The sequence below is a fragment of the Rhinolophus hipposideros genome, assembly GCF_964194185.1.
Source record: "Rhinolophus hipposideros genome assembly, chromosome: 22".
Taxonomy (NCBI): Eukaryota; Metazoa; Chordata; class Mammalia; order Chiroptera; family Rhinolophidae; genus Rhinolophus; species Rhinolophus hipposideros.
Window position 1 is genome coordinate 27,038,249 of NC_138068.1, and position 18,954 is coordinate 27,057,202.

Consider the following 18,954-nt stretch of genomic DNA (forward strand, 5'->3'; position numbering starts at 1 on the left):
CCCCCAGGAGCCTGACGCTTTCCGTCTGGTCGAACTCCTTGATTGGCTGTATTCCGTCCCGCCCCTCCCTTCTCCTGTGGCATGACCGGAAGTTGCGTCACAGCGGCGCCAAAAAAGAACTTGGAAGAAAACTGGGCTTCAGCTTGAGGCACTACACCTTCCCGGGAGTCTTACGGGCGTGGATGGATGGATGAATTGAGGTCCCCGAGCCGCTCGAACAGATTAGAGGTGGCCGTGCGCGGGGACGTCAGAGAGCTTCAGCTGAAGAGAAACGTGGGACTTGGTCAGGACCTCGCGCCTCGCAGTCTCCTCTCCGTCCCGCCGTGTTTTCCCCGGGCTGAAGGGAGAGCCGGCCGGGCGTGAACTAGGAAAGCTTTGGGACGGCAGCCCTTTGCCAGTCAGAACTTAGCCTGAGGAGACGTAAGTGGGGTAGGGTGTTTAACGGAGCCCAGCGGGCCTCCCGGCGGCGCCTTTGCTCCTTCCCCAGTCCTACCTCTTGCACGTGCGTTGGAGTTTTCCTCGCTGTTCTCGCCCTGTTACCTCGTTCGGGGAAGAGGGCACGTGGCGTTGTGGAAGGAGCGCTTCAGCCTGCGAGGGTGAAGACGCGGTGTTGAAATGAGTGCTGCCACCGATCAGCTTTGGTCTTGGTCAGTTTCCCTGGGCATTGGTTTCTTAACGCGTCATGTGCTGTCGGTGGTTGTCGAGGTCCTGGCTTGCCCTAATATCGTGAACTTGTATAGTGGTTAACTTGTTTCTTACTTAAATCCCTTTAAACAGACATTGGAATACATTCTCTTGGAACGAATTGCACTACAATATAGGGACGTATTCTTATTTTCTTTCGGATAGGGCCTGCTTTTGAAAATAGACTTTCTTAAGAACAATGTTAGGTTTACTGAAAAATTGCACAAGGTACACAGCGTTCCCATACATGTTCTTTTCTCTCCTCCCGCCTCCAGATCCCCCTGTTTGCATCTTGCATGAGTGTGATGCATTTGTTGCAGTCGATGGACCAAATTCCATGAATACGTTGTTATTAGCCGAAGTCCATAGTTTACAAAGGGTTCACTCTTTGTGTTGTATCGTTCCATGAGTTTTGACAAGTGCATGATGTCATATGTCCACCGTTACAGAATCATACAGAATGGTGTCACTCCCCTAAAAATGCCCTGTGCCCCACCTGTATGAATTATTTTAAAACCGATTTTTAAAGGTCACTTGTAGTTTTTATTGATACTCAGCCAGGAACTAACTCTTTATGGGTTTGGCTTTAATAAAAACGTAACAAAATAGAGACATTGTGAAAGGATAATTAGCAAAAAAGATTGTAATTACAACACATTAACGCATATGGATATGCTTTCCAAAAAAGTATTGTAGTTCAACAAATTTATCTAAAAATTACCAAAAACCATCTAGTCAATACTGACCTAGAATTGGTCTTGCTTCCATTGTCTTTATAAGACAGTTCTGAACTCTGGTTGAAAGATTGAAACATGTATGTATGTACCCTGTCCCACTCCTGTGCTTCCCCAGAAAGGTCCACCTTAGATGCCTATGTGAGAATGCCCTGGTATCCGTGATTAAAGTGGGTAAGACACTGCAGGATTGACGATATAGAAGGAGCTACAATGATGTATTCCTAACGTCTCACCGGTCAGGATTATGTTCAGCCAGTGCTGCCCTGTAAGTCTCAAAACACTACAAACAAGTTATCTCAGAGTTAATTTCCTGTTTTGTTTTCATTTCTATTGTGGGAGCTCCTTGAAAACAGGTACAGTACCTCTTCTTATTTTTATCTCATGAGCATCCAGTATACTTGGTTAAATATCTGTGGTATACCTTAAAAAGAGATGGAGTTTGGAAGAGTAACTGCAGATTAGAAAAGAAATGGGCTTATACCATGGTGTGCCATGTTGCATGCCTGTCTCAAACTAGAATGTGTTAATTTTCACTTATTTACTATGTTAATACATTTTTAGGAGCACTATTTCCCCTATAGTTTTGATGAAGACTTTCCTAATCTCTATCTTTTAGAAGACATGAATGGGGAATATAGAGGTAGAGGATTTGGACGAGGAAGATTTCAAAGATGGAAAAGAGGAAGAGGTGGTGGGAGCTTCTCTGAAAAATGGAGAGAAAGAGGACACAGACTTGAAACCACGGGAAAGCATACTTCTGGTAGGGGAGGTCAATGATTGTTCAATTTTTTTTTCCTTCATGAATGAATCTGTTCGTGCCTGGCATGCATACAAAGCAGTTTAACTTAAATTTCAATCTGTCTTTTATTGATGTAACCCCTTAAAGTAGTATTTGAATGTTGATATCCAAACTTCTTACCAAAGCCTATAGTTTAGATACTCTATTAACATGTCAAGTTCTTATTGTTGGAAGGAGAAGCAAATAAGGGAGAAAATGTTTGCTCCATTTCTACTAACCTAGTATTCTGTTTTGTTTTCAGAACAAACCTCACAGTCTTTGCTACTACAATCAACATTGGATCAATTCATACCATACAAAGGCTGGAAGCTTTATCTTTCTGAAGGTAGAATAAAAAATGCACAAAGTACCATAAATTACCATTTCTTAACTTGTCTTTGGGTGCTACATCTCATATTCATTTGCTTACTGATATATACCCTCTTTAATATTAGTTCGCCAAAACAGTTAAATCATGTTTATGTTTTAATACCATTATGTTTAGGTTTTGTATCAGTCAGGAGAACAGAAAACACAGTAGGTATTTCAAAAAGGGGATTTAATATAGGGATTTGGATATATAGATGGAAGACTAAAAGAGCAAAAAGGGAACATTGAGGTAAGCCCCCAGATAGTAGTAACTTTAGGAAGCGGCAACCATTCTTATGACTGAGGAAACAAAACTAAAAAGTTCTGAGGTTACCAGAACCTAGGAATTCAAAGGAGTGGGCCACAGCATACCTCTTGCTTTGACCCCTGAAGGGCATGCTGTAAAGCTGTATTTGGACTACGAAAGCAAATTAAGCTCCTAACTCTGGTGGAAGGAAAGCAGTGTTGGTGCTTGGAACTGGAAGCTGGAACTGTAGTTGTCCTCTGCAGCTAAAGAGATGCTGAAAAGAACTGGAAACAAGAATAAATTCCTTTCTTATTTCCTGCCACCTATCAGTCTTTAAGGTGTCTCCAATTGGCAGAACCTAAATTAAGTCTGGGAAATGCAGTGTGCAGATCTTGGTCATAGGATCACAGAGCAGAAAATAGGTAGGCTTGGAACAGAGAGATAATAACCAACGCAGATTTGTGTAGAAACACAGTTAAGGAATCTCCCTTTTATAATCCAGAACAACAACTAACATCATACATCTGCCTCTATAGGTTTGGAGAATTGTCTTTTCTGTGCTGTTACAGTATCTGTAGGCTTGTTATGTCTCTTATGAGATATGAGATAGACGACTGATGGATAAAGTGTTTTTTTCCCACTACACTGTGGAATGCTTCAGGGCAAGGATCTTGCCCCATAACAGGCACTCAGTATTAATTTGTGAATGAATAAAGTGCTTTTTGGATGTTTTTTATATTGAAAGTCTGTTTTCTATTATATAGACAGATACGTTTCAGACTACTTCATTGTACTGTTTCTGTGTAGAAGACCAATTCAAAAATGTTATAGAACTTTAGAGTGTAAGATAGCTTACAGGTTTAGGACCAGAGTCAAGTGGTAGACTGTCTCTCCCCTGATCTCAGCAAGGGATTTTGACACGTGGCATTTTGGACTAGTAGAATTTACTTTGTAAAGACTGTTTCAGAATAAGAGTTTAGTTCCTGTGTCTAGCTTTGGCTTTATTATGTAAGCTATTTGAACTAATAGGTCCTTTTAGGTGTCAAAATTTCAATACAAATATTCCCAGGTATTGGTACTTTTATTTATTTATTTTATTTATTTATTTTTGTATTTTATAATTTAAAATTTTTTTCAGTTACCATTGACATACAATTTTATATTAGTTTCAGGTGTACAAAATAGTGATTAGATATTTATATAACTTACGAAGTGGTCACCCCAATAAGTCTAGTACCCGTCTGACAGAGACAGTGGCGCTTTTAGAGAGAGACACTTCCTGTCTGCATTTCAGATGACGTAAACCTAAACTTGTTTTAGAATCTTAAGTATACATGCAATACCACTTATCTAATTGTAATCAGAATACAAAGCAATTGGGAAAATCATCTACTATGTATATAGTGTTTCCTCTGTCTCATGAAAATTATGTGTGATTATTAGTGCTAATACCGTATTTGTTTGATTAGTTTACAGCGACAGCTCTCCTTTTATTGAGAAGATTGAAGCATTTGAAATTTTTTTCACAAGGCGTATTGATTTATATGATAAGGTAAGATCCCATACGACAGAAAGCTCCTAGTTCACTTGTTTGTGTCATCTTATTGAACAGTGTATTTGAGGTGCTAGTGGCTGTGATCATAGACACTGGAGCCGGACTACCTTGGTTCAGCTCCCAGCGCTGCCACTTACCTGCAGTGTGGACTTGGTTGAATTACTTACCTTTTCTGTGCCTCGGTTTTCTCATCTATCAGTTGAGAATAATAGTATTAATGTCTACCACAAGGGTTGTTAAGAGGCATAAATAATAAGGTAGTATATTTCAAATAATAGAACCATGCTTGGCTACAAAACTTACAGCATTTATCACCATATAAATATGTGCTTTTGCAAAGTATGTAGTTGAATGCTCAGTTATAATCAACTCTGAAAAGCAATTATTATTTTCATATTTTAATATTTTGTAGGATGAAATAGAAAGAAAGGGAAGTATTTTGGTGGATTTTAAAGAATTGACGAAAGACGATGAAATAGCTAAATTGATACCAAATATAGCAAATGAATTAAGGGATACACCTGAGAAAACCTTGGCTTGCATGGGTCTGGCGATACATCAGGTAAATATTTATTTTGTGAGACTTTTGTCAAAATTTTAAAGGAAGATTTTACCTTAACAGTACCTTCTCTAAAAGATTAGTTTTTACCAAACAGATACTATAACTAAAACCAAAAGGTTGCAATCCTGCCTTGAAAGATACCATTCATTCTATATACAACAGCTTACTTAAAATACAACGTTTACTTCTAATTTATTTGAATAATTAGATTAATTTTATTAAAGATTATGTGGAAATTAAATCTTGTTTTCAAGTAGTTATATAATCTCATAGGGAAGATAAGACAAGGCATCATGGTGTTATCAGTTATGAACTTGGACTTGAAACAAAAAGGTTCTCTAGCATGAGGCAAGTCTCTTAATTTCTCTGAGCGTCACCGTATATAAATTGAAAATAATAATGCGTGCTGTGTCTGCCTGAGTTTTTCTCAGGGTCTGATGGCACAATATATGTAAAAGCATTTTTTTAGGTTGGCAAACACATAAATGCTTCAAGGCAAAGGGAAGTAAATCTCAGGATAGGCACAGAGATAGTGCTGGGTGCATTCAGATGTAAAGGTAAGATCCTGAGCTGTTGGGGAGGAACATGGTGTACAATCAGTGGGGAAAGCTCAGAGGAAGATTTTGTAGAGGTGATGTGATTTATGATGGGTTTTAAAAGGGGTACCGAGGACTGGACATGGAGCAGGGGAAGTAAGCGTATCCAGGCAAAGGAACAGTTCATTACAAAGATGTGTATACAACTAGTAACCCAAGACTGGGAACCTTGGCTGTTGTCTTCAGACTCCTCTTGCTCATTATTTCTCAGTATTCAAGTCACTACATCCTTTCATTTCTGTTTCTAAAATGTCTCTTAAATCTACCTCTTTTCCATCCTTACTGCTTCTGTCTTAAGCCTTTGTTATCTTTCCTAGACTGTTGCCATTCATGGTAAAACAAGATTTGTCCTTAGAAACTGTGTTGACTTCTACCAAATGAAATCCAAATCCTTACGTGACATTGAAGACCTTCCACGATCTGGTTCAGCTTCCTCTCCCCACAGCTGTCCTTCATTCACTACCATCCAGCTAAACTGAGCTCTCTCCAGGATTTTCTAAATACTTCTGCCTCTCACATGTGCTGTCATTCAGCATAGAATGCCCTTTGCCTTGCATATCCAAATTTTTGAGGCCTAACTCACTCAATTATCTCTCTGTGAAACCTTTCTCATGACCCCTTTTCAAAACTCGCATGGTATTTCATCTGTAAATCTTTATGGTACTTATAACAAGTATAGCTGTGTATATGCATTTCATTTTCTTTCTTAGATTGTCAGCATACTGTTTTATATGCAAGTAGATATTAAATATTTAGTGTCAGATGCCAAGGGAGTGGGTATTGTGTATTTCAAAAGTCATCCTTATTTTCTCTGTCTTAATTGATCAGTGAATTGGGAGATGCACAAAATACTTTATCATCAGACCCATCCAGGAGGTAATAGCTTTGGGGGCTACCATAAGGACTTTTAATATTAAGTTTAGCAGACAGGGATGCTGGAGTTTTCCGGTCCAGGGACAACGAAATCCCAGGTAAGTCATAATCCACTATAAAATAAGTAGTCATAATTGAATATCAGAGTTTTAAGGGGCTATTAGAGTTCTGTTAATGTCCTACTCTGAACTGTTTATATTCATAAACTTCATATTCTCTTTTTATAAAAGAGTTATGTTTCAAGATGGTATTTTGTTTTCCAACTTTTGAGTAAATGTCCTGTTTAGGTATTAACTAAGGACCTTGAAAGGCATGCAGCTGAATTACAAGCCCAAGAAGGATTGTCTAGAGATGGGAAAACAATGGTAAATGTGCCACACATTCATGCAAGGTGAGGAATTTGCTGGTATTATTTAGAATTGGGCATTGAAGACTGTTTAAGAATGAGAACCTCATTTTATAAAGCCAAAGAAATCAGTAAAACGCGTATGAGTTCCTTACTACCTCATTGGTCATCACACCCAAGTGAACCCACTGAGAGTTCTTCAAAAAAATCACTATAGAAATAAACCTCTTCTGCCCAAATAACTTGATTTCTCAGCCTGTAGTGTTTTGTAAACATTGATTTTGGATGTGTACTTATCAAGATCCCACTGTTTAAATTTAATGATCCATGTAATACACTAAGTGATGTGATTATATTTTGTTAAAATTGTTAGGTTGCTACTCTACACAGAACTGATGGAACTTTGTTTCTCTTTAATTCATCTTTATTGTATTTTTTTTTTCTTTTTTCACTAGAAAACAATCAGTGGGACAAGAAGAAAAGGGAAGGTTTAGCATGTTTTATTTTTAAGAATGATTTAATGTTTGTGAATTTTCTGATACGTATGTAGAGACGCTATGGTTGGAGAATTGCATGGTTTCTCCTAAAAGGAACTTATGAAAATACAGACAACCTCAATTTTCTGTCCATCGTAAATCATAGATAAATATGTTGCTGTTTTTGTTTTTAGGGTATACAACTATGAGCCCTTGACACAGCTCAAGAATGTCCGAGCAAATTACTATGGAAAATACGTTGCTCTGAGAGGGACAGTGGTTCGCGTCAGTAACATAAAGCCTCTTTGCACCAAGATGGCTTTTCTTTGTGCTGCATGTGGAGAAGTTCAGAGTTTTTCTCTTCCAGATGGAAAATATAATCTTCCCACAAAGGTGATCGCATGTTCTTGAACTACCTCTTTATTTATCTTGGTAGAGAAGGCAAATTAATTTATAGAAAACATTTCCTGAAGTTTCTGAACACAGAGCTTATTTTTATTTTCAGTCTTTAAATTATGAAAATAAACATTCCTTTATCCACCACTCAGAATTTACATTTTGCCAGCTCCAGATATATTTTTAAAGATACAAAGCATCACTGATAAAATCAGTGTCTTTTTTTAACCCCTTGCTTGTACCATTCCCAGAAATAGTCATTATACTGAAGTTGTATCCTTTCCATTCATATTTTTCTATTTTGACTTAATAGGTGCACACATCAAGTTTTCTTTATTGTGGTGTTTGAAAGTGGTCTTTTTTTCTTTAACATTTTTAAAACCATAGAAAAGTACAGAGAATAATGTAACTTACAGCTGTATACCCACCATTACGAGTTGGCAAATACTAATATTTTGTCATTTTTAGCTTAATTTTTTAAACAAAAGTAGTTAAGAGTTGAAGTCTCTCTGTTCCCCTCCCCAGTTCCATTCACTTTGTTCCATCCCTGGGGCAGCCACTATTGTGAAATTGGTATGGATTCCTCAAGCCTGCATTCATACTTGACTATAGATCTAGCGTTTGTTTTCTTGGTATACTGAAAGTAACATTGTGCAACTTTTTTATTCCATGTGGTTATTTTTGAGTTCTTCCTGTCTTGGCACACATCTAATTCTTCCATTTTTATTACTGTGGATTATTCCATCAAATGAATAGCCACTAATTATCCATTCTTCTGGTGAACGTTTCTGTTGTTTCCAGTTTTTTACAATTACAGGTGATGCTGCAGAGAATATTCTTGTACATATCTCCTTAGCAGAGGAATTTTTCAGTTGTAGGATATGCTTATTTTTAACTTTACTAGATGCCGCCAAATTATTTTCGAGTGTCAGTCGTAACTTACACCCCTCCGGGTAGTGTTAAGCTATTGTTATTTTCCCATACTTTCATTACCACCTGGTGTTGTTAGGCTTTTTAGTTTTACCAGTCTGATGAGTGTAAAATGGTACTTCATTTTTAATATGAATTTCTATGATTTTTGTTATGGTTGAGTGTCTTTTCACATCTTTATTGGCCATTCAATTTTCTTCTTTATTGAATTTTCTGTTTATACCTTCTGTTTATTTTTTTCTTTATAGAGTAGTACCCCCTTATCTGCAGGTGATACATTCCACGACCCCCAGTGGATGCCTGAAACTGCAAATAGTACTTAAATGTATATATACATATATACACACACATATATATTCCGTTTTTGTTCTATATGCATACCTTTTCACTTAATGGAAGCACTTTATGGCTTCTCTCTGACAGACCCATTGCCAGCATCACTACTCTTGCACTTTGAGGCCATTATTAGGTAAGATAAGGGTTCCTTGAACACAGCACTGTGATACCATGACAGTTGATCTGATAACCCAGACAATTCCTAAGTGACTCACAGGTGCGGAACCTGTGCAGTGTGGAGACGCTGGACAAAGGGATGATTCATGTCCTGGGCAGGACAGAGTGAGACAGCATGAGATTTCATCACGCTACTCAGAACAGCATGCAGTTTAAAAGTTATGAATTGTTTATTTCTGGAATTTTCCACTTAATATTTTCAGACAGCGGTTAGCTCGTGGTTATCCACAGATAACAAAAACTGCGGAAAGCAAAACCACAGATAAGGGGGGACTACTGTACTATTAATAGGAGTTCTTTATGAGTTCTGGATACTAATCATTGATTATATCCATTATAGATTTCTTTTCCCAGTTTTGGGTTTGTTTTTTAAAACTTTGTGGTGCATTTTTTGTTTTATAGTTTTACATTTTGACATGGTCAAATTGATCATCTTTTCCTTTATGATTTTTATGTTTTATACTGTGGTTAAGAAGGCCTTGCTCACTCAAAAGTCATAAACGTATTTCTTACCTTTTCTCCTAATTTTTAAGCCTTGTTTTTTGTATTTAGATCTTTGATCCAGCTGGAATTTAATTTTGTCAATGGCAAAAACTAAGGATCTAATTTTATTCTTTTAGGTGAAAAGCCAGTTTTCACCATTTATTAATGAAGCCCTCTGTTCCTGCTGACTATAATGCTTCTTCCGTAGTACACTGTGCTTCTGTACACACATGAGTCTGTTTAATTTCACTGGTCTTGTGCCAACTCTCTATACATGTTTACATTGCTCTTATTAAAACTTTTGATAAGGTAGTTAGATTTACCATAGCTATTCTTTTCCAGAGTTGCCTTTATCATCCTTGGGCTTTAATAAGTTTAACATTTATTACATTTTTACTGAAATTGAAATTCGTAAGGCTTTTTTATCTTACAGGAAGAACAAGGTGGGCTGGATTCAGCTGTGGGCCGGCAGGGCATCTCTCCTCCATGTGGTCTTTGTGTGGGTTGGTTTTGGCTTCTTTCACACAGTATAGGCAGCTCAGGACACTCAGTCCACTCGGCGGCTGTTAGCTTCAGGAGACAGAAGTCCAGCCGACAGGCAGAAATGGCTTTGCCTCTTTTGAGCTAGCCTCAGAAGTCAGGTGGCATCACTTCTGTCACTGCCTGTTGATTGCAAAATGAGTCACAAGCCTGGCCAGATTGTAAGAAGGGGAAATTAGATTCCATTTCTTAATGGGGGAGTGGCAAGGTTGTAGAAAGGCTCGTGGGGAGATACTGTTGCAACCGTATTTGGAAAATACAGTCTGCCATACTCTCTGAATTTATAAATGCACCTTAAGGTGCAGTCAGCAAATAAGTGATGCATGCAAACTTGAACACAACTTACTTATATGTTGAGGACTGCCTGTGTGTGACAGTATTATAAATATTATCAAACAGTGCAAAAGGAGGCTAGGTGGGAGAGCTGGTGATTAAAGAACTAGGAAAGGCTTTTGAAAAAGGAAGGATTGAGGCTGGGTATGTGGGACTGGATGCGAGTGGGCATGCAAGGATAGGAGACAGCATGGGCACAAAGGAAGGAATAGTGCTTATTATGAGAGGCAAGGGAGGAACCCCCACAGCAGAAAGTAAGTGCGGTTATCAAGAGGGACAAGCTGAAAAAGTGCCTTAGTAGCTCATGACACAGAATCAGTGTAGAAGGAAATAGAAAATCATTGTAGTTCTTACTGCATTTTACTTAAATACCATTCTGAGAACAACTTTTAAGATAATATTAAATGATGCTTTTTAGCTCGAGGTGTGATTGTAGTTTATCAGAATCTGAATGTGAATTAATCTTGTTGCAGTGTCCTGTGCCTACATGTCGAGGGAAGTCATTTACTGCTCTGCGTAGCTCTCCTCTCACAGTGACGATGGACTGGCAGTCAATCAAGTAAGCAGTCAGATTAGGTACTTAATAAAAGGCAGGTTTTAGATCTGTCCTACTGCCAAGTAAGTCTTTGACTTTCCTGTATTATACGGTGATTATTTGTAGACAGCAATAAAGTATATAATGAAAGATTTGATTAGGAGTTTATGTGTTGAAATAATTCTTTGAAATTGGTTTCCTATCAGACTCCAGAAAGGATTTGATATGCAAGTATTATGTCCTTTTGCTACTAAGAAATAGTTCATTTTATTTCTCATTTATGTGACTCATTGAACTGGATGTAGACTTTAAGCAAAGCTGTATAATTCATTCCATAATGAGCTGTGATCGAAATAATATCGTTTTGAAAGTTTAAAATAAAGAATTTCTTAGAAATGGGTGTGTTTCATTTCATATTCTCATTATCTATGAAGCATTTTACTATAGATATTTTTGTAAAAAATAAACTTTTTTTCATGGGTCATATTTTGTGTGTATGTGTTTTTAATCCAACAATTTATTCCATTTTTCTGGCAGTAGTTCCACAACTCATCCTAAATATAAAATAATGGGTGAGTGTTGTTTTCTTTTTAAGTAATTGCAGTTTTTGCAATTATTTTTAACATTTTAAACCGCAATTACTTTTTTAAAAAATTTTATTGGGGAATATTGGGGGACAGTTTGTTTCTCCAGGGCCCATCAGCTCCAAGTAGTTGTTCTTCAGTCTAGTTGTGGAGGGTGCAGCTCAACTCCAAGTCCAGTTGCTGTTTTCAATTTTTAGTTGCAGGGGGCACAGCCCACCATCCCATGTGGGAATTGAACCGGCAACCTTGTTGTTAGAGCTCGCACTCTAACCAACTGAGCCATCTGGCTGCCCCTCCAGCAGCTCAGCGGCAGCTGATTGTCCTCAGTTGAGTTGTGGAGGGCACAGCTCACCAGCCCATGTGGGAATCGAACTGGCAACCCTATTGTTCAGAGCTCACACTCTAACGAACTGAGCCATCTAGCCGCTCCAATAGAGGGTAGTTTTGAAGTCAGAGTGCTCTCCAGAAAACCTGGCTGAAATAGTCTTAAAAAACTGAGAAGGTAGGGGAAAAGTAAGATATGTTGCTACCAAGCCCTTTCCTAGCTTTATCCCCTTCAGTCCTGTAAAAACCAAGACCAACATATGTCATAATTAACTTCACTGTGCTAAGATAGTTACACTCTATTTTATAAAAGAGGAAATGATTAAGATTCCTGAACATGATCGTGTTCGCAGTGAGTAGGGAACCCTGGTTTCCCTCCCACATCGGCAGGACTTTTAACTACTGAAGGATGTGATGAGGGCCTGGACGGTGCTATATAAGTGTCACAATAGTATATATATGCATAGAAGATTCTGGGTAATTTGATTATTTGAACAAAACCTCTTTGTTTTTAGGTAAAAATAGCATAAAGAAAATAGGCTTACATGTTTTAATTGGATTTGAACAACAACTGATACTAGGAAATCAAACTTAGGGATAGCGAACTTTGGCACCCACATTTCTTATACCCTTATAACTTCCTGTGTGTTTTGTGAACATCATTTCATTTTATCTATCAATACTTTCCCATTTGCTGATTTCTAAAATTTCAGTATAGTATCCTTTGTTTGTTGATTCCTCTGCACAACCCAAAAGTTCACTCTTTTAGTGACTAATTTTGGTGGACATTTTGGAGGGAGGGTAGACAAATGCAAGCACTCATCCTGCCATCCTTAACTGGAAACTGCTGAAGTAATTTTAGATACACCATTAAACTTTGTTTTTTAAACAGCTCTTTATCTAGCTCAGCACTATGTGGACCCTAAATAATTAATATGTAGAAGAAATAACCCAAAGTCCATATGTGTACTGACCCAAAATTGTTTACCTTTTTAGAATCCAGGAGCTGATGTCTGAAGATCAGCGGGAAGCAGGTCGGATTCCACGAACAATAGAGTGTGAGCTTGTTCACGATCTTGTGGATAGCTGTGTTCCGGGAGACACCGTGACTATTACTGGAGTTGTCAAAGTCTCAAATGCCGAGGAAGGTATGGGATAACTCCTCATTTTGATTGTCCCACAATAATTTGTCAGCATTTGTCTTTTCTCTTAAGATACTTCTGAATCTCCATCAATTTAGGGAGTTCCTTGTTTATTACATAGGTGAAACTTTTCCTATGAAATGAAGGTTTATTTGTAAAAGCTCACTGTGCCATTCTTTTATATTCTGTTTGAATCTTCGTAGGAAAATGAAAATACCAATTATTATATTTCACACTTTGAAATTGACAGGTTCTCGAAATAAGAATGACAAATGCATGTTCCTTTTGTACATTGAAGCAAATTCTATTAGCAATAGCAAAGGACAGAAAACAAAGGCTTCTGAGGATGGGTGTAAGCATGGAACATTGATGGAGTTCTCACTTAAAGACCTTTATGCCATCCAAGAGATTCAAGCTGAAGAAAACCTGTTCAAACTTATCGTCAAGTATGTATGACATTATCTGAGGTTTTATTATTTGTGTGCATATTGGGGTGCTTAGGGCTAGAAGTAACAAAAAACTAGTCAAAATGGTTGTGTCGATGTAAGAAATGTCCAAACCTGTAGAGAATTTTTTTATGAATTTATTCGAGCCAAACTGATGACAATTGCTGGGAAGCAAAATCTCCACGGATTGAGAAAAAGTTCCAGAGAACGGCAGTTTTGCAGCTTATTTTGTACATTAGACTAAAAGGAGGAAGTGTAAGGAGGGTTACGTGAAATCCGTTGGTGTGGTAGGTTAAGGGATGGGAGAAAGCAAAGCAGGGAAATCTCGGAGATTGAATAAAAAGTAAAATGGAGAGATGTATACTTTTACTTTGGTGGGTACAGGATAGTTAACAACTAACATTTACTGTGCATAGAGATGGTATTCTGGGAACAAGATAACAGTGAGGGGTTCTCTTGCTGTAGTGCATGGTTGTTCCCTGAGGGGTCTGGAAAAGGGATTACTCTGACATTTCAAAGATGCAAAAAGACTGTAATAGACAGCCTCACCTAAGGTAAAGATTGATCATTGTCAAGGAACTTACAGGCCTAGGATGTGACTATCCACTATGACCTGCTTTTAGGAGTTTTTATGTTCAGACCATCCTATGTGGTTACTTGTGATCTCTGAATTTGTAAGGCCCACCATGCAGGACTCCCCTGAGCTTGTCAGGTTTAGTATGTGGCCCCTTTTAGTCCACATTTGCAAATTACGGTTCACAGGCCAAGTCTAGCTAACTGCCCATTTTTGTTTGGGCCATGAGCTAAGAATGGTTTTTACATTTTTTAATGTAAAAACAAAATCAAAAGGAGAATACTTCGTGACACACAAATTATATGAAATTTAAGTTTTGCTGTCCATAAATAAACTTTTATTGGAACACAGCCACACTCATTCATGAGAGAACTCATGTTGCGACAGAATAAATGGCTCACAGACACTGTCTAGTCCTTTACAGAAAAGTTTGCTGACGTCTAGTTTAAACAGTAACGAAAATTTACCATCTCACAAGAGACTGATGGGACAATGAACTCCAAAGTCATTTCACTTAGTAGTACGTAAGCGATTATTTTTTTCACTTTGAAAAAGCAAGAAAGAGACTCATAGAGAACTCACTTAACATTCAGTAAGTATTTCGTAATATTCTCTTTTTTTCTTGTTATGGCCATGAAGTAGAGAAGAAACAAAGTAGAGGCATTTTTGTTTCAGTAGTTAAGAGCTCTGTTTTGGAAATAAACCTAAGTTAGAATCCTGCTTCAGCCAGTTACTTTGTGTGGTCTGGGGCATGTTGCTTAATTTCTCCTTCATTTTTATCATCTAATACTTGTCTCAGAAGGTTGTTCTGAAGATTAAATGAGATTCCATAATATACCTTACATAATGAACAGTGTGCTATTATTTTGATACTTTTTTGACAAATTTTTAGATAATTTTGAAGAAATAGAGGAAAATGAGACTGAATAATAGACATACCTAAGAGAGGTAAAGAACTGAGGTTTTGAAATGCATTGTATGAGAAAAATTGGTGTTGTCATGCTTTCTCCTTCAGGCTTGTACACTTGTTTTTTTCTGCTTTTAATGTTAATTAGCGGACTATGAAAAGTACAGAGTTCCTCAGGGGTTTAGTCCTTAAACTCTCAGAGACTTCTGAACAGATTGCCATGGGAGAGAGGGTGCTGAGCCCAGGTGGGGGTTTGATCTGAGAAGTGAGAGTGTTGTGTGTGGTCAGTAGCAGGGTCCCAGGAGCTACCTGGTTGAGGACCAAAACACCTTTGATTGGTTCCTCTCCTCCATTATTAATAAAAATCAGTATTTATAGTGGTCCTTCCTTTGTATTACTTATAAAAGATAAGGTAATATGAAAAACTAGGGTTTTCTTCCTACAGTTTGCTTTTACCTTTTTGTTCTAAGTTTGTGATTTCAACATCAAAACTAGAATTTTTTTATGGTCCTCTACTTGTTAATCTTGCAGCGGTTGGCAAACTGGGCAGAGTGCTTATTTTTGTAAATAAATGCTTGTAAATAAATGGTGCTTCCATTAGAGCACAGCACCACCCATTTATTTATATATTGTTGACTGTTGATTTTGGACCAATTGAGTAGTTGTGACCAAGACAATAGGACCAAAAATACTTTCTGGCCCTTTAAGAAAAGGTTTGTTGACTGTTGCCAGATTAACAAATGGAGGACCTTGAAAGGAGAATGGAGAAGACAGTTAGAAGGATATGTTTTAGTTTAGGTTCCTTCAGAAGCAATGATTTGGCAAGTGTAGTTTACCCAGATATACTGGTAGGGGAATGGGAAAGTGAGACAGGGAAAGGATGGCAGTCAGTGAGTGTATGGTGCCATATGAACAGGTTACTACTAGCATCTGGGGCTTAATCCTCCTGAGGCCTCTGGGACACTAGACTGCAGAACTCAGTATTTTTCTGTTCAAGGGCCTAGATTTGGAGCTGCTCCTGGGAGCTCTAGATAACTCAGCAGTTCTAGCCTGTTTGCAGCCATAGAAAGCCATGTAGGAAGCCAGCAGTGGTTACACAGGAACATGCTGGACAGGAAGTGCAAAGGGGATATGGCAGGACACCAATGTCCGCGTTTACATATGTTAAATGGGATAATGACTCACAGGTACTCTTTAGTATATCTCTTCCACCGTATTTTTTGTGTTCCTTGTTTGTACAATTGATAAATGTAACTACTTTATATTCATATATGGTCTTATATATTCTGAATCTTTGGATTGAACTGAAAAATGAAATTTTATCCCACCTTTAAGATATGTATGCAGTTCACCCTTTAGTCTCCTTCTTTCAGTGACTCAACTGCACAAGTCTAAAGATGTGTATTCACATAAAATACAATATAATTCTGTATGCGAAAGTGGAAGACCATGATTGCGATCCGTTTTAAAGGCTAGTGATGTAAAAAGATCAACTGTATATTTGGTTACTTTAAAATACTTTATAAGTATCCTGTTTCCTTTACATTGGCACAGTTTATTAGCATTCTTCCCTTTATAATTTACCAAGAATTTTGAGAAATTTACTGTTAATGAAACTTCTTGAGTTATTTGAGGGGATGTAAATTTTTTATTTTTTGTCTTTTTGATGCAAAATAAAGCAAGTTAAGCAAACTGTAAAGTAGATCTTCTAATAGATTAATGAAGTGTAAGTTAGAATTTATAAGCTGTATTCTGTTTTTCAGCTCGCTTTGCCCTGTCATTTTTGGCCATGAAGTAAGTATTTTATTTCATTTTTACTCAAAAATATATAAAGTTGGCAAAAATAAAATTAGACTTTATAAAAATAGCTAATTTCTGTTGGCCAGTTGTTCATATTTTAATATGAATCATTATTCTCCATGAACGAATGCTGTGACAGGCAAACTATAGCCCCTTGTAAGAAAAAGTTGCTTACTAATTAGTTAATAGGAATGGCTTCCTTTAAACTGACTCTGGACACTGTAAACATTAAAGCAGAAACTAACAAATATTTTTCAGTTTTGTGGAATGGATTCATGCCTTGCAAGGTAGGTCTCCACTCAGAGACTTTTAAGATATGTACTGCTCTGATTTTATGTACTTCTAGTTTTTGCTTTTTAATCATTTACATTATAGTAGTTCATATTGTTAGACTTAACTTTTTTACTTAAAAAGTTAAGTTCAGTAATGCTTAAAAAAAATTCTTAAAGAAATAAATGTCATAAACTAAAAGGAGGAGCACCCCTTTTGCTAGGCATCTTTATATTTTTCTCACTCTACCCCCCACTCCTTCACACTTGAGCTTGTTAAAGCAGGTTTGGTGTTAGCACTCTTCGGAGGAAGCCATAAATATGCAGATGACAAAAACAGGATTCCAATTCGAGGAGACCCTCATGTCCTTGTTGTTGGAGATCCAGGCTTGGGAAAGAGTCAGATGCTACAGGTAGGAAATCAATCATTTAATATTTTACCTTTTGCTTATAAAACGCATGAATAATTCACAAATGAATTGGTTCAAAGCATGTAGTGTGTGTGTTCCACAGGATCTGGTTTGCCTGGTGGTATAAGTGATTGGGTTTGTGTGAGGAATATAAAACCTGTATCTGAGCATCTTTTCAAGTTGAGCTAGTCTTCTGTCATGCAGGCTGCACAGGCATGCCGGTCTGTGGAAATGTCAATATTGTGAAACATCAGCCATTTATTTCCCTAACCCCCATTTTGTCTCCATTGCTTTGCTAGTGTTTATCGTTGTGACCTCATCTATGCACAGAATAGTTCAAGAAAGCAAAGCAGGGTCACCCGTTCTCTCTTCACACAACTCGGTAAACACTGTTTGGGGCTTGAAGAATAATCTGATAAAGCTAAGAAATCTGTTGATATCTCACTGCTTCTGAGTCCAAAGGAAGGCAGCTTCTGTGACCAGTTCGTTGTTGGTCCCCAAGAAGTTTCTGTCTGTGCCGAGCAGAGTCTAGTGAGTCTCCCCTTAAGGGCTTATGATGGCCCTACAGGTGCTGCTTGTTAGAATGCTTTTGGTTTCCTTGGAGTGAAACCTGGTAAGCCAACCATAATGTCCTTTCTAAGAATGCCCACGCCCCCCTCCTTATCGCCTACGCCCATGTGGAAAAATGTGACTAGGCCAGGGGATCCCTGCCTCTTTGGAATGTTATAGTCCTGTGACTACTGAATCTTCCTCTGAGGGTTGGGAAGTCTGGCACCTTTGGAGCGCTTTGAAAATACTGAAGCCTGCTGCAGGCCAAATGAATTAAGAGTCTCTGGGTTAGGATCCTACTGTCCGTGCGTGTATAACCCTCCACAGGTGATTGTGATGTGCAGCCAGGACTGAGAGCTGCTTTCGTCTCTGTAAACCCACTGTCCTCGTTAAGAGTCTCGTAAAATGATGCCTGGTTTAACACTGTGGTTGAGTGTTAAACCAGTCATCATTTTAATTCCTAATCTGACGTTTCATCTGTTTCCGTATTTTGTTCCTTTTGACTAACTGGACCTATTTTAAAAAAACATACACAAAAAAACACCATTCTGTTCTGAGCCCTTGCCACAAGCCTGGCACAGAGTACCCAGTTGTAGGTGAAACAAAGTTGATAAAAATGAAAACAGGATAGCTAGCCAGAATATGCACACGCAAAGTACATGTGGGGGTCTAAATTGGTACAGCTGTCTTTTCTATCTTTTTGTAGCATTGTGTATGTGTGGGGACAGAGCCCCAGAGAGCAGTTTCCAGGCTCTTGGCCTCACATAGAAAAGTGCTGGCTTAGGTAGTAAATGGCCATCAACTGTGAATGGATGGCCATCAGCTGTGTCTAGTTGGCCGTCAGCTGTAACCAGTGAGCCATTGGCCACTAATATAACTGCTGTGGCTACGCTAGCTGAAAAAATGGGGGCTAGCAAGAAGATGGTGGCTGACCTGGCAAGCGCGCGCTTTGCAGCTAGCACGGCGGATTGCGGGTTACATATTGCAGAGAAGTGG

General features: G+C 38.1%; 1 protein-coding gene across 2 annotated transcripts in view; it reads left to right on the forward strand.

Annotated features, from left to right (window-relative positions):
• The first annotated feature begins 76 nt into the window (after positions 1-76).
• Positions 77-18,954, forward strand: part of MCM8 (minichromosome maintenance 8 homologous recombination repair factor) — a 35,582-nt gene continuing 16,704 nt past the window's right edge. Inside the window, exons 1-12 of one of the 2 annotated variants that reach the window (XM_081033232.1) lie at positions 77-420; positions 2,038-2,181; positions 2,462-2,545; positions 4,285-4,367; positions 4,783-4,932; positions 6,689-6,792; positions 7,418-7,616; positions 10,892-10,977; positions 12,858-13,009; positions 13,254-13,449; positions 16,694-16,724; positions 17,272-17,412. In XM_081033232.1, the coding sequence (XP_080889358.1) occupies positions 2,043-2,181; positions 2,462-2,545; positions 4,285-4,367; positions 4,783-4,932; positions 6,689-6,792; positions 7,418-7,616; positions 10,892-10,977; positions 12,858-13,009; positions 13,254-13,449; positions 16,694-16,724; positions 17,272-17,412 (1,365 nt within the window). In that variant the 5' untranslated portion in view covers positions 77-420; positions 2,038-2,042. Of the gene's footprint in view, positions 648-2,037; positions 2,182-2,461; positions 2,546-4,284; positions 4,368-4,782; positions 4,933-6,688; positions 6,793-7,417; positions 7,617-10,891; positions 10,978-12,857; positions 13,010-13,253; positions 13,450-16,693; positions 16,725-17,271; positions 17,413-18,954 lie in introns of both variants that reach the window. The other variant, XM_081033231.1, reaches the window with a different exon arrangement.